The following is a 16,424-nucleotide window of genomic DNA, read 5'->3' on the forward strand; positions in this document are numbered from 1 at the left end:
AGATGAGAAACTACTTCCAGGGTGTTTGAGAGGGAGAAACAGCTGCAAGGCAGATTCAAATTACAATACGTTTCTATAGGGGGAGGGAGGTGACCCAAGTCTCCTGAACAAATCTGCCATCTCCTGTATCAAGTTTAAATGTGCGGGACAGTTGTGTTCACTTCCTGCCTCTTGAAACAAATACATTCAAATAATCTCATTTGTCTTGGTGATGAGTTTTTGTGTAGACATTATAAAATGTGGGCATAGCACAGTAAATGTATAATATAAAATACAATAAAACTCTGATCAATATGGTGTGTTGGTGTGCAAGATGATACAAAAATATTAAAGAGATTCATTTACAACCCCAAAGACAAACCAGGCATTTCACTGACACACCCGTCGGCAGAAGCGAGCCTCATACAACCACTAGGTGGCAGTAGATAACCAGATGTAGACAAAGTGAGTTGCTGCTTGGCATTGGGACCATCAGCACAAGATGAATAATTCAGTTAAAAGGGGTGATTAAAAAAACAAGACTTTTCGAAACCAATACAAAAGTGGTGACTAGTTAAGATTTAGTCTCTCCCCTCTCAAAGAAACAGAAAAAAAAAAAAAGAATAATGACTTTATTCAGACAGAAACGTAGGATCAATAGCCCCACTGGTTTGTATTGACCACAACAATCAATATAAACGGCCTGTTTTTACCACAAGTGTAAGAATAATAACTTTCTCTAGCCCTCTGGCAGATTGGACGCTGGTGTAATGTGACTGTGAAAAACTGAAAGTGGAAGGAGATTAACGATCCCCCGAAGTGGAGATGAATGATTGAATTGAAAAAAAGAGACACCAAAGAAGAATGGAGCCGTGTTTTCAGCATGCACTTTTAATGTGGAGGCATGATGCAGAGGTGAGACCTTGAACAGTCTGCAGCGACTGTGAACTTTGACCGTGCCGTGAGGGGTTCACGAGTGTGTGAAAAGCCAAAACGCGCTGACAGGACAGTTTTGAGTGTGCGATGATGAGTGGGATCCCGGTCTTAGATGACTGCCGGCGTCGTCCGTCCTTCAATCAGCAGGGCGAGAAGAATAATCCATCATCACTGTTTATGTATACAGCTCTCCGTAATGATAAACTTGTCCTTCCTCCATCCATCTTACACCCCTCCTTCGTCTGCCATGAAGGTATCAGGAAGAAGAGCTTTTAAACATCCTTACATTTTGACTCTTATCTCACTCACACACACTCACACACACACACACATCTTGTACAGCTAATACTTAAGAGACGCCCATCCAACTAGGGCTCAATTGCTTCCTTCCTTCCTCTTCTGGGACAAATCAAAGAATAGTGACAGGAAACAGAGAAGGCAGTCAAGAAAACTCCATTGTTAATGCTGCTGATTGAGTAGCACTTAAAACTGCTTTATCCTCTGATGCACTGAGACAAATCGGCAATAAAATATGCGGAAAGAAAGATGTTCAGGATTTATTTTATTGAAAAATATAGGTTATTTTGGATAATACAGAAAAAAAGGTAACAGTAAAGAAGTAAGGCATCATACACATTATACAGAGAGAGCAACACAGACAACTTCCCATTCACACACAATTGTTAAGAAATTACCTGAATATATTATGTAGTGTTTGAGTGATTGATAAATATCCAGTTATGCAAATTCATTCTTTTCCTTTTTTTTTCTTTTTCTTCCCGTCTGCATGATTTGACATGACCAGGAAAGACATTATTTTTTTTTAACCTACGTGCTGAAACTCAGCCTTAAACTCAAATCTCAACAGTGATTACCCACACAGAGAAGGAAAAGACAGACGCATTTGACAGGCTCTCCCAAAAGTGAGCTTCACAAGTAAAATTATTTTTGGCTAGAAAATTGTGATTTGGCACATCTGTCAGTTTCAGTTAAGGCAGTGAAATCAAATCAGCGCAACTGAGCCTCAATACTTCTGGCCGCGGCTTTTAATGATGCAAGAGATACAGTCAAGCTGCAATGACTATGCAACTTGAATAAAAATAGCAATTTCTTCTTTTTTGTAAATCTATTGCTGGCTGTGTCTTTCTTTTCTATCCACTTTATAAACAGACGTAGCATAACATTTTTTTTTTGTTCAAAGATAAAAAACAACAACAGGTATTAAACACCCAATACCAGTAGTGTCTGGTTCAATTGTGCCTGCAGCACGGACTTCCAACAATACATATCTTAAAGCCCTCCTCACGAGTAGTAGTGGAAACCGTTTGATACATTAAAAGAAATGCAGCCGCTGATGAGGATCAACATCATTTACACAATTCAGTTGCACCACTGCAGTTGCTTGGATGTACGAAAACAAGGAAGGAAGTGGTTATCAAACTTTTTCGGTTTCAACTTGAAATGAAAGACCGGTAAGAAGAAGGTAGCCAATTCGTGTCGGTTAACGTAAATCTGTAAAATCATCATCATAACGGCTTCACGGGTACGGCAAATAAAGAATCTGTTCAACAACTAACACAGTGTACAATCCCTCTCCACGCTCTCCTCGTCACACCGCGCTTTATAGTTAATGCAGGCAAATTAATCCACCATTAGCATTACAACCCTGCTTTTCTCTCATTTGCACTGAGGCTAAGCCTGTGAATTAAAAAAAACAGAAGATACATTTTGGTTTTGGGCTTTGTGGTCCAGCTTTACAGCAGGAACTTGCAGCCTTTGAACAGCGTCACAAGGACCCCAAGTTGCATAAGGGGGAAAAGCTCTGACAGATCTATGGCACTTTGCTATAATATTTTCAGATGAAAAAAGGGCTCAAGGCAGGGCTTCACACTGCAGTGACAAACACAGCCCCCTTTATTGTGACAAGATACCCACCAGTGGTCCTGTGGTGACAGAGGCCTTCTGTTCAGCTCAGGCCTCATGATGTCCCACAGCCAGTGAGAGAAAGTACAAGAAGAAGAAGAAGAAGAAGAAGAAGAAGAAGAAGAGAGGCAAACCAAAATTTGAAAAGCACATGTGACATGTCAAGTGAGAGGAAAGAGAGAGAAGGTGTGAACTGAGCTTTAGTTATGGAAAGTGTTTTCCCTAAAAGTTTCTTTCTAACCCGTCCTCCCTGCTTACTTCTGGAATGTTCCATATTCAGAGTGGCTGTTGTTCCATGTCAGTTCCCTCAGTGTTCAAAAGGGAGAGACGGATTGACAGACAGTGGAGGGTAAGACAGTTGGAGTTTTGGGCTCTTCCAAAAAAGGAACAGTCACTCTCTCCTCGCAGACCTACAAAGCAAGAGTCGTCCCGTCTTCTTCACAGTCCCATTCCCACAGTACCCGACAGACAACATTGTCTTATTTCTGTTCAAGTGCAAATCCACACTGTCAAAGGACTTGCCAGTCCCCTTCCAGAGCTCGGTCCTATTTTTTTTTTTTCTTTTTGATATTTTTTTTAGAAGACTTCAGAGTCTCACACGCGGATCTCATCGTCTTCATCCTCCAAGAAAGAGGAGAAGTTGCTCTCCTCCTCCGGCGGGGCACTGAAGGTGGCGCTGTCTGTGTCTCCTGCATAGGTCTGGCTGTTCGGTTTCTCATCCAGGGCAGCAGAGCCAGAGCTGGACATGGAGCAGCTGTCTAGATGCTGCAAGTGTTTGGGCCGAGTTTCGGGAGTATACTCTGGGGTGTAGGGGCCTCCAATCTCAGGCTCCAGATCTACAGAGCTGGCCGGATGCTTGAAGGTCTGCTGCTGCAGTTCTGCGGCTTCTTTGTCCATCTCCTCCTCTGCATCCCCATCCCCATCCCCATCTTTTTCTCTCTCCACGCTATCCTCTTCCTCGCCGTGGGTGCTGAGAGTTGGTGAGGCGTGGCCCTCGCTGCTCTTGCCCTCCTCGTAGCCGAGATCGTCATCCTCCTTCTCCATCACCCCGAGGATGTCTCCCAGCATAGAGGGTCCCAGGTCGACGTGGAAAGACATCACTGACTCGGCGTGCTTCATGCCGCCACCGTAGTGGTGGGAGCTCTCTGGAAGCTCAGTCAGCTCCCCAAAACATTGCTCTTCCAGCTCCAGGAAGTGAGCAGCTGCAGCTGCGCCTCTCCCATCCACCTCCCCGTGATGCTTTAAAGGACTTGAGGACAAACTCTTTGCCACCATACTGTCCCCTCTGTCGTCATCATTGAGGAAGGGCATGGACATGGCATTCTTCACATAGGTCGGTGACCCACCAGGGGTCTCCAGGGGGTTGTCTCTGTGCTGGTCCACTCTGGTCACCGACTGGGAGCGTTTGCTGCTCCTGAAGGTGCGAGACAGGAGGCCGGGCCGGGGAGAGCGGGGGAAGAAGTTGCTCTCAGGGGGAGGTTCTCCTGAGCGGGTGCTGAGAAAGGAGGTGTCTCCGAACGCATCACCACTGCGGCCTACATGCATGGTGTGGCGGAAGTCTCCCAGTGGAGCGCTGATCATCTCCCTGGTCAAGTCCATGCGTGAGCGTCGCTTGGTCTGCGAGGTGCCGGACACCAGCTGTTTAAGGATTGGCATGGTGGCTGATTAGCGGTTTTGTTTTGCGAGGTCACAAAGAGCTTCCAAATCTTTAATGTAATCCTTATTAGAGACCTTGGAATGATTAATGACGATCCTCAAGTGCAGTCAGCGTGGGAACCTGAAACATTCAAATAGATTATTAAAATACATTTATTATTATTATAAATTAATCCTTACATTTGAATAAAAATAAGACATTTTAAGTAAATACATTTGTTAAGTTGTACGTACAGGTAAAGAATAAAAGGGGACATGTTGTAAAGAACCACATTTACTGATGTCAAAAAGAAACGTTACATAAAATCAAATAAGAGTAACCTTTGGACATACATTTACTGCTTTTTAATCGCATCAAGTAAATAAAAACATTTCAAATGTTCCACTAATTACAAGAGCTGAAGCTACCAATTATGCAACTCCATAATAACAAGCAGCCTTCTTCCAACATCTCTCTGAGATGACCTCTGAAATGTACTTGAAAACAAACATGGGGAACACCACAGGATTCTGCTTTAACTGCATTATAATTAAGAGCAAAACACCAACCACAGACCGACATGGATCGGAGAAGGATAGTTGACGGCTGCCGGGGATTTTCTGGTGCGAATCTCAATTTTGACTGCACGACAATCAGTACATGACCAACAGCTAATAGTGTAGTGACAGATACAGTCAATTAGACAATAACACCCCCGTCAACTGACTATGTTCTTCAACACATCACCGAAGCATCGTTTTGACAAAATGTATGTGAAATTGTGAGAAATGAGGAACGAGTTCCCTAGCCATCTTCTTCTTCTTCTTCTTAGACAATGGTGTTTAAGCCCTTCGAGCTTTGTATCCGACAGCTGATAGAAAACGACTTTCTGCATTATTGAAACTTGCAGCCCAAACAGCGGAAACCTCACCACAGGCTGACAGCAGACACAGCTGCTTCCGCAGGTGCTGCACTGGGGGAGGACAGGAGCGTGTCTCATTAGCAACACATCCCCAGCATATAAAATACACATAAAAGAGCACCGTCATGGTGGTCTGCAAAAAAAAAAAAAAAATGCAAGTAGTTTGTACAGACAGACATGCACCTCTGATCTGAGAGTGGAAAGTCTCTATGGTTACACATAAGCAGGCCTGAAGGAAACGCTTACCTTGCCGTATGCACCTCTCTGACTCGCACATAACGCCTATTTCTTGGTTTACCCACGCTAACGCAGGAATATCGTGAAGTCAGCGCCCTAACCTTGATTTCTTACAGGCAAGCCTTCCGAAGATATTTAAGTCAGGAGATGTTTTTTGGTAGAAGTGCCGTTGGGAGATTTCGGGTGTTAAATGCGGCAGGCTTTTTAGTTGACCTCGTTCTTCCGTCTCCACCACCACCATCACAGCTGAGCCTCTACTCTTCTTCCTGTTAATGTCCTCACCTGCTTTGGTTTCCATGGAAACACCCTCCAGCAAGCAACTGCGTTTCCTGTCGGGGGGGGCTGCGGAAGGCTTCATACATGAAACACATGGCCTCCTTCTGTGTCAACCAATAACTCATACAATACAGCCTTTTAATGGGATGTGTATTTCTATTGGTAAAAATGGGAATTAATAAAACATACAAACTGTTCCTGTGCTGTGGACGAGGACATGAAGGGGTCTCTAATCGAGAGAAACATATACGTGTAGTATTGCAGCATTTTTGACTGACACTTAGACACGATGTGAAAACTTTCCATGAACTCCAAATGGTGTTGTGCCAAAACACACAAACAACACTTTTATTTCTCAGAAACATGTTTATTATTGAAGCTGCATGTTCAGATTTGTTTTGTTTTTTTTAGGGGAAATAATGAGGGAAATAATTCACACCCAGCCAAAAAACAACATTTTTTTCTGACTCGTTAGCTTCTGGGTGGCATAAACAGGCGAGAGAAAACAACCAGCGGATGAAACAAGGGGAGACGGCCTCCCACTCCTCCATCTCTCCCCCCCAGGCCAGGATCAAGCTGAAAAGCTTCAAGTGCCCATTGCAGGGACATGGGTGCAGACATTTGTTACAGATCACCAGGCAGATTGTTAGTCAACTGAACCGATTCCAGATCCAGCACAGACCTTTAGCCGATACATCTCTCCGATTCACAGCCAGGATACATTCATAGCTTTGTGCATCTTTGTGTAAGTGAATGAAAATGTGGGGGGGAAAAAAAGGGCCTGAGAAGGCAGCAGTTAGCGTGGGAACTACGGGGTCACGGCGGGAGGATTGACTTTATAAACAGACCTTCACAACACTGAAGGTCTGGCTGCAGCAGTGAACCCGCTGGAGACACAGAATGTGGGACAGAAACAGACAGGACGAGCAAATGAGGCACATCTGCATCTTTTCATTTTGACAGCAAAAGCGGAAACGTTTACACACACACACACAAACACACACACAACACACTGACCTACAGACCATGAGCCCCTTGAATGACTTATGAATCTGACCAGTCTTGATGTTTGGATGTGGTACTTCTCAACTGTCAAAGTTAAAAGCAGCAATGCATGCACACACACACACTGAGATAAACTTGAGCACACTGGGAACGTTTCCAAACCGTCGCCACTTCTCTCGTCTGTTCACATCTGTTATGGTAAACGGTATTCCAACCCATTTCCCCCAAATGTATTTATGTCATGGGAAATGTAAAGTTTGCTCGGTTTATAGATCACATAACTCAATTATCAATATAAATACCTAGCCTGGGTCTAAAGAGGGTTTTGAAAGCTGCTTAAATATCATACAGTTATAGCCACTACTTTGTGGGAAGATGAAATACACGCACCCACTTCTTCTGAGGATAAAAAGCACAGAAATAAAATGTAGGAAGGAGGTAAACAAAAATGGGTTATTTTACGGGTAGGGGTGGAAAGAGGGAGCACTAAATCAGACGGGAACCTGAGAATATTCACCTGGGAGAGCTTTGGATCTCAAACAGAAATGCTGCAGTCATTTCTAAACACTTTAGAGGGATGCTACATCACAGGAAGTGTAAAAAGAAAGCTTAAGCTATGACTCAGAAATCACTCATATCATCTACATGCATCCGCTAAAACACACACACACACACACACACACACACACAAATGCAAGTTTCTTGTCAATTCTCTCACACTCGGCCAGTCGACACTAATACACAGGAGATCGCTCTCAGACACACACTCGAAAACGACTAATGGCCCATTTCCCTAATAGAGTATTGATGCATCTTCTTTGTGCTTAATTCGTCCAGTGTGTATTCCACTGTCTGGGGAGGGTGGCTGCTGCTGCAGTGGTGGGGGCTATGTGTCTGCCTCATTTGAAGTCAATGAACTGGATGGACAACCGCATGACCTGAGGGGTGAAAGGACATGTGGGGGTTGGACGCCACATGCACCCAAATCTGTGTGAAAATACAAAAACAGGCACTAAAAGATGCTCCGTCCCACCGAAATCTCAAACGGCTCTGCCTGCCCTAACATATGTTTAACAGCAACACAAGCAAGAGGTATTGTTCAGAAAGAGTCCAACACACACACAAACACACACACACATAATTAAGTTGACAAATGGCCTGTAGAAGATAGGTATCTGCCATGCAACTCAGTTAGTGGGGCTGAATGTCTCATTTAGGAAGGAGCAGCCCAAGGACAAACAGTGGAAATCACATTAGCTCTCAATGACTGAGAGAGCTGATGCTGCCCTCCGAGATAAATACAGCAATGAGAGTAAAGCCACCGCTCTAATGAAAAATTACAAATAAAGCAGTCTTACTTGTATATAAGCCAGATTTAGTCGTTGCTTAAATGGTCCATTTTAGGGACATCTAAATGGCATGCCATTAGCTTGTGGGGTTTTGATTGAGAGCAAGTAGTTGACCTACAGGGTTGTCTGGAGTGTCTACCTGCCCCCACCAACACATTGTTAATGCCTCTCTCCACCTTCCAATACAGCAAGAAAGCCGAGGGCTCATTTTTAAATCAATGTGTAAATCCTCTGTGGTCTAAAGAGCAAGAAGAAATGTGAAATGCTAAAAATGATGGTGAATCGCAGGGCATTTCAGATCAACCTGTGCATGTTTGCTGTTGTTATTGTTTCTATTTTATAGCACTTTTAATCTGTTAGGCTGTTGACAGAAATGAAGAATTAAGGCCACTAGTTTTGATAATCGAATAATCCTCGTATTCCAAGCAAACAGGGTTTTCTCCAGTTTGTCCAATGTGAGGATTTGCATCTTTAAAAACGGAATATTTCATGTGTTGATCGGACAAAACCAGACACCTGAAGCCGAAACACTTCCGGCTCTGGGAAACGATGATGGGCATTTTTCATTATCTAGACAAAACTCATCAATTAATTGAGGAAAAATCACTGACGGATAAATCTATAATAAATGTAATTATTAGATGCAGCCCTAGATAGACATATAATCAAATCAGGAAGGCCAAGATGAGATCTGTCCTTAATTATAAAAAAGGAGATGAATAAACGCCTCGATACAAAAACCTCAAATAATGTCTGAGGACTGGAAGGAGAAGAAAAAAAAAAAAGGATATGCGTGTGCGTTTCTCAATCACAGACCGAAATAAATAAATCAGTGTTTTTGCCGTCCCCGCTTACACATGGCATGCTGGTGTGAGGCGGTCTGATATGCAAATTTCCCACCTCACCCAGCAGGACATTCTGCTCTGTAAGGATCAAAGCACAACAGACTTTTAGAGCTTCCCCGCTAATAAAAGCTCCCGTAGGGTTTTTAAATTGGCATTCATATCAATGAGTACTAAATCTGTAGCTATCCTTTAGATCAGTGAGTGGAATATTTGGGAGGTAAGCAGCTTGGGCTAGAACAACAAACTTACACAAACTCAGCAGTGTTGAAAAAATTCTGAAAACTGGTGCATGATTTGTACAACTAAACCGTTAGCCCTTATAGTCGGTGTTGGAAGTGTAGCTGCATCATCACAAGGCCAACTATAAAGGTCTGTGTTCACGAGCAGGTTAGAAAAGCTAGAGAGGAAGAAAGAAAGATGACAGACAGATGATGACCTAGAGATACTTTTAGAAGAGCCCCGACAGCCAATGAAAGGGTTCCTGGCAGAGAATAGGCCTTGAGCGAGTGTACTAGCTGACCTCTAATACACAAGGAGGAGATGACTCGTCTCTTTTACATTTACTGCCGACACAGCCTCCAGACAAGACACTCCATCTCTTTCTCTCCCGTCCTGCGCTTTGGTGAAGCCGACAGCTTTTATTACAGACACAAACAGCGGATGACAGTCACGAATGCCTTACTCCATTTCAACGCAGTCGAGAATGAAACGTTTGGTGTGGGTTAAACAAGACTGATACACACCACTCATGGAACTAAAATGGCTTTACACACACACACACACACACACACACACACACACACGCACACACACACGCACGCACACACGTCTATTCCCGCTCTGTTTGCCATCGTCTCTGATCAGAATAAAAGTTCCAAACATGCGACTGAAATGGCAGCCAGCATGGCTCGACATCAACGTCATCTGTGTACTGAGCATGGCATCTAAATACAAATGGAGGGTGGAAAGGGGGCAGACATTGGCTCCAATCCAGCATCTCAACATAATCAGAGAGAATGTGCAGAGAGGAGGTTGACATTGGCGACGAGCACGACAGAAATAACCACTTAATATTATTACCTCTGCCAAAGAGGTTATGTATTCAGTTTGGTTCGTTTGTTTGTCAGCAGCATTACGAGTAAAAACTACTGGCCCGATTCTCATGAAACCGTGGTGAAAGGGTGAAGCATGGGGTCAAAGAAGACCCCATTACATGTTGGATTAGATCTGATTCATGGTGCATGCATCAGCTTTCACATACAGAAACGGCCTTGGCAGAGTCTGCACTCTCAGAGTGTCCTTCTAGTTTTAAATGTTTCTGGTAATGAGACATCGTTAAAGAAATAAAGAAATAACTTCCCAGCCTTTTCATCCAGCTGGACATGCGAGGTCAACCAGCTCCAGGACAGGTACAACACAACTTGACATGATGGAAGTGTTTAACAGTGTTAGCCTTTAAAAAAAAAAAAAAAAAAAAAAGGGGGTACATCCACAGGAAGGGATGGGAGAAAATGAGGCAGTAAACCCTCACATCTCTCCGGAAATCTACTAAGCCTGCCCTTCCTGGCCACTCTTAATGTAAACAAGGCCTCCATGTCCTCCATCAAACTGCATTACTGATGGGCTAACCAAACAAACACAGCTCATATCTCCATTAACACACAGTTGTAATAACCTTCAGTGCTGTGCGCCCGTGCTGGGATTGTGTGTTCAAACAACTACATGGAACATGCATCGGTACATGGAGTGCCTCAAGGTCAGCGACATTAATTCATTTTAGACGCTAAACACAACCCGATCTTCTCTCTACGGCAGACCGCCGAGTCACAGCTGATGACAAATCCGGCCTCAGGCCCAGGTGTCCGTATCTTCACCCCGGACAGAGTGTCACAGACTGGCCAGGTGTCTCTTAAGAGCTGCAGAGGAGGAGAGAGAGGTTACGTTTCAAAAACCCTCGAGTGGAATCCTGTGCTCCTCAATGAAAGGAATGCAGGCAACCAGAGAATCTAACTTTAAAGTGCGAGAGTGCTGTAATTAGAGGGGTCAAACAACAGAAAAGCAACTAAATGCACGCGCTGGAGGTAAGCCAAAGAAGCTGATATCAAATAAACAGTGGAGGGCTCTTAAGGTGTTATATTCTTTGAAAATACAAGTTACCACTCGACTTGTGCATGGCAAACATCTCACTCCGAGTGGATAATACAAGTGAATAAACTCAGAATGTAATATCCAATTATTGGATTAATTCAAATCTAAATAGCCAAGAAGGGTTCAGGCATAGAGAAAAAGAAAAAGAAAATGGCTTGATTGTCAACCAATACCAGTCTCTATGGTCAGCCATTATAACATTAGTGCAGTGCCATTGTCTATGGCTACGCCAATATCAACTACATCCAATATGTAAAAACAAGGATACAGAATGGCAGAAAAGAATAAGCATTTCCTCCAGCTCATAGTACCAACTCCAGCCTACCGGGTTACAAAGCAAAGCAAAACTGGATCCGACCAGAAAACAATGGCACCAAACAAAAGACACAGGAACAAACACAGCATTCACGCAGTGAAATAAGAGACGCCCTTAGAATGTGATGTTTGTACAACAATGTTATAAAACAAAAGTAGGTGGCAGGCTACTAATGAACCGTTGCTTTACGTTACAAGTCGAACCATAAATTGTGTACCGAGAGAACTAATACATTTTTCCACTGAGCTGGGATTTATATGCAACATTTGCAGGCCTGTGGTCGTAACTAAAGCGCAAAGAGCACAACATGTTACTTATGCTACACATCCTTTAAAAAAAAAAAAAAATCCTGTCATGTCCGCTAACATATTCCAGCAGTTTACTATCACCATCCTCAGAGGCATTCCAGGAAAAAATAAATAACAGTTTATATTGGTATTTCCTGGAATGTGAAAGGGGCTGGACCGGACACACACATTGCCACAAATGAGCACACAAACAGCAGACATGTTCAAACATGGGTACAGGACCATACACTCACTGGCAACAAATAACACACTAAAAAAAGTTGCACTTCAGCACCACCGCAGAAGGAATTTTGAGACGCCGATTATCTCAAAAAATAAAAACTTGCGCATGTTTATAAAGTAAATCCTGCGCAGGTTGTGTTTCCTGGGCTGTGAGCCAGCAAATGATGTCTACAGCTGTGTGTGTCCAAAAACAGAGTGTTTGGCTCAGTGTCCAACACCACACAGAGGAAGGATAACTTTCACCTTCAGGCACTAAACACATGTCTCCTGCAGGCAATTAGACACTTTGTAATTTAAGAAACAGAGTAAAGTAGTGGGAACAGAACCTGTGCAGGCTGGTTGAGAAATGTGTCACCTATTTCAGAGGCACTTCTGGGGGGCAAAAAGTTAACCGGCTAACCCTGCGACACATAAATCTTGGCGATGAGTCTTGCTTGTTTGCTGCGTTGCCCTCTGTGAGTTTTGGATAAGACGGTTCAAATGTCACTTTTGAGCCTGGGAAAACATAGAAAGACAACTCAATTTGCCTCACAAGAAGAGACATCTGATAACGTTATCTCCTCAAACAATTGCCGAGTGAGGAGTTCTTATCAGTATGGTGGTGATGTAGTGATGGCCTGCATAGACCTGAGGCCTACCACCTTATTATCCCAGTCAATGAGCTCATTAGATGCCACCCCCACACCCCTGCCAAGCAAAGTGAACAGCACTGCTAAGTAAACAGGCTCTGGGATATGAGGGTAATGAACTGTACCAACAGGACAGGCATGCACATCAGGATAGAGCAGAATGGGAGTGTGTAATGTGGGATTCTTTTTTTGGTCATCCACCAACATGTGTGCCAACTTTAAATTGACACACAAGTTGTGTTTTCAAAACACATCAGTATTGAGAATAGCATTGCTACATGCATACACTACGCTCACTGAATATGCACTGAAAAGCAACATTTCATCAAACACATTTCTGGCCTAGTTTAGAATATTTTCAAGCTCTACTTCTGTTCTCACATGAAGCCTGTGAGAGCTATCCTTTGGTAAAATATGATCAAGCAAAAATACGAAATCAACGCATCAATTATAGCTAGAAAGCATGCTCAAATGCGCTAATATTACGAATATTTTAATATTACTGCTGATGGGCTGCAGACACAAAGCCTAGGCTCGATTCTTACCACAAAAGAAATGCTTCAGAGATTAAATATACGTCTTCTTGGGTGTCCATTTGACAGCATTTCTCGGTCTAATCATTCACTCGCATTACAATAAAGCTGTGATTATGGGTGGGTCAATGGCAGGAGAACAATAAGTAGCTGACCACAAAAGCATCAGCTGCCTGGTGCACCGTGCGCTCTACTGAAGCGCTAAATAAAGCAGCTCTGTTAAATACATATTGGAGCTGTTTAAACAAATACCCCCAAATCAAAAAAAAAGGTGCATTTTATGTGGTAACATTTAAGTGCAAGTACAAACATTGAAGCGCACGCACTTACCGAGCATCCCCATTCATGAAGCCGGGTGCTGCTTCACTTTTAGGCCCCCAGCAGGTTGACAATGGGGTCGCATTCAGCAAACGAAAAGAAAACGTAAAGCGTTCAGATCAAACTCTGGGGAAATCCACAGAAGTGTGTTTGACAGACAGATGTCTTTTTGTATATATAGCAATATTACTGGTGCTGTCACCGCATCCTCAGTAGCGATGGTGCTGCTTTGAGGCGCAATAAGTCACTACAATGCCTCCTGCCTTGGTAGTGTGTTTGAACACGCCCTCTTTACATGGCTCCTTAAAGACACAGGCTGTCAGCATGGGGGCCACTCAGACAGGCTCGGTCTCCTTTCCTTCACCCTTAAAGGCGGGGTCAGTGTCATGAACACTAATGTTTATACAACATGAAAAAAGACAGCGTCAGATACACGTAAGGAAACTGATACTAGGATAGATAGATAGATACTTTATTCATCCCGAGGGAAATGTAGGCATCCAGTAGCTTAAAAGACATTATCCATGTATTAACATTACACCCCACCCTCCATTAAAAAGTAAGTACAAATAAAATTTAAAATAAGCGATTTTTACAAATTTACAATTTCTTTTTTACACATTTTTACATTTTACAAATGTAAAAAGAAACAGACACAAATAATTACCAATGTTGGAATCCCCCGGCCATCACTGAGAGGAGTTATTGAGCCTGTCTGTGGAGCAGGACAGGGACAGCAGTCTGCCGCTGAACAAGCTCCTCTGCTGTAGGAGGTTCAGGGGAGAAAGAGAAAGACTGAAGGTGGTGATAGGTGGAAGAAATGGTAAAGAAGTGGAGCATAAAAGGACCATTAGAGGCAGGGAACAAACACGTTCAGTTTTAAAAAAAAACACAGCTAGAATATTATATATGTTTGTTTGGTTTTGTTTTAACAATCATATGAGTAAGCTGTCATGATGTTACACACTCCGGTACAGTAGGTGGCGGCATACTCCCTTTAACGTTGGTTTGTAGTCTGCCATAAGAAGAAGAAGAAGAACTATTGGCCCATTTAAAAAAAGAAACTAGGAAAATAAATCAGAATAACAACTTTAATACCACAACTTCTAGATGTTTCAGTAGGTTAATATATATTAAAAGACAGACAAAATGCTTTGGCCATCAGTCAAGCATGCATTATTTATACCAAAGTACTTACACTCCTTCACTTGCTCTTAGTGATAATGGCAATGGCTTGGCCAATGATGAAACGCTGTGTCATTGAGATGGGCAAAAATGCAAAGTCATCCTTTGTGAGACATATCAAAGGAAGTGGGAGAAAATCATATCCTCTTGCAGTGCCTTGCTTTACATTTTTGATGAGGTGCATGCAGTGCATGGGGGAGACACCTGGTGCAATTTACATGGTGAACAGAATACACAAGCTAACAAGGCTAATAGGTAGGAACCAGTAACAATCTCTTTGTGCAATCAATTATGAAACATTTGAGACAATTCGAGTTGGATAAATTACGATGTCGCATACCGGGATTAAAGTAAAAGTATGAGGTTTAAAACACATGTATTCAAATTGTTTACATTTTGATGAAAGATGTCCAAAACCGTTCATTGTTTTCTCACATTCTGTGATCACTGAAGTCTTTGTTGAGTGTCTGACCCATTTGTTTGACCTTGTGTATTCCAGGTTGATCAGCTGCCCTCTGTCAGTGACTGCTCATTAGTAAATGAATGGGAAACAGCCAAGCTACACCCCCAAGGCTGTGCATGCTCACCCTGAGCTCAAGAGAAAGGAATGTGTGAATGGTTGATAACTATCAAAGGGCAAAAGTCAAGCTCACTACATGAATATAATGACTTTTCACTTTTGTCTTCTTTACTTACCATTTAGTAGTGTAAGCCTATGTATCCATGCTGTTCTTGAAAATCTCTGCAGGCAGAGTGTCAATCATACATTCAAATGTTATTTCCTGTTTTTGGCTATGTTCTCATGATGGTCTGTCCCACCAGCTGATGGGAGAACAGCACTCTTTATGAGGAGAATTTGACTGCAGTGGCCTTTTGTCCTGGAACAAGCTACTTTCAACTTTCCTATTTGACATACCCACTGACATACACTTTAAATTCACATTAAACATGTGTTTACAGGATGTTTCCCCATAAGATGACTCTCTCGCTTGCTTTACATATCTGGTTATTGAAATCTGGTTAAGACAGGAAATCAGAGAAACTTCCACGCCCTGCATTTACTGTACATGCAGCCTGTCCATAATCTAATACTTTTTTCCCAGGACTCGATCCTGCTGGGCTGATTGAACACACTCGCTTCCCCCCATGCTCATTTAGTTGTTTAATGCAAGAAAGTTGGAAATACAATACTGCATGGCAGGAAGCTTAACTTCTCTGGAAGGAGAATCCAGGCTGCTCATCTACAGTAGGTGTTGCTGCTGGAGCAATATGGCAACATTTTCCTTTTGTTGCAGCTTTGTGTATTGCACTGGAAGCTATGACAGCTCTGTTCAGAAGAGGGTGTTTGCAGTGGAGTAACATCTTTTGCCTCATCCATTGCTAACTACGTGTTTCATGTTTTTGAATCTTTCAAAAAGTCCATTCTCAGTTGAGGCAATTCGGACATTCGGGAAAATCTTTAGCTAGTCTGGCCTATTGATGTTTGCTGCTTCTCCCTGATAATACATAGGATCCCTTTAACCCTCCAGGACTTTCAGTTTGGAGTTTTTGCAATGGTTTCCAGAGCCAGCAGTGTGGTGTTGTGTATCTCTTCAATGTGGCTGTTGGGATGCCTGAAGATTAGACAAGGAGCTCTGTGATGTAATGATTTATTTCC

The 16,424-nt window shown here is 42.9% G+C and overlaps 1 protein-coding gene across 2 annotated transcripts; it reads right to left on the reverse strand.

Annotated features, from left to right (window-relative positions):
• Positions 1-1,457: 1,457 nt before the first annotated feature.
• On the reverse strand, positions 1,458-13,960 carry cdc42ep4a (CDC42 effector protein (Rho GTPase binding) 4a). 2 transcript variants are annotated; one of them, XM_029438330.1, is made up of 2 exons: positions 13,595-13,960; positions 1,458-4,615 (listed from the first exon to the last, which is right to left on the reverse strand). In XM_029438330.1, exon 2 carries the CDS (start codon positions 4,492-4,494, stop codon positions 3,433-3,435), a length of 1,062 nt encoding a protein of 353 aa, XP_029294190.1. In that variant the 5' UTR covers positions 4,495-4,615; positions 13,595-13,960; the 3' UTR covers positions 1,458-3,432. The 2 variants fall into 2 exon arrangements, with proteins under 2 accessions (XP_029294190.1, XP_029294191.1); XM_029438331.1 differs by lacking the exon at positions 13,595-13,960 and adding an exon at positions 13,277-13,387.
• Between the last annotated feature and the right edge of the window lie 2,464 nt (positions 13,961-16,424).

Source organism: Cottoperca gobio, chromosome 8 (assembly GCF_900634415.1).
Source record: "Cottoperca gobio chromosome 8, fCotGob3.1, whole genome shotgun sequence".
Lineage (NCBI taxonomy): Eukaryota > Metazoa > Chordata > Actinopteri > Perciformes > Bovichtidae > Cottoperca > Cottoperca gobio.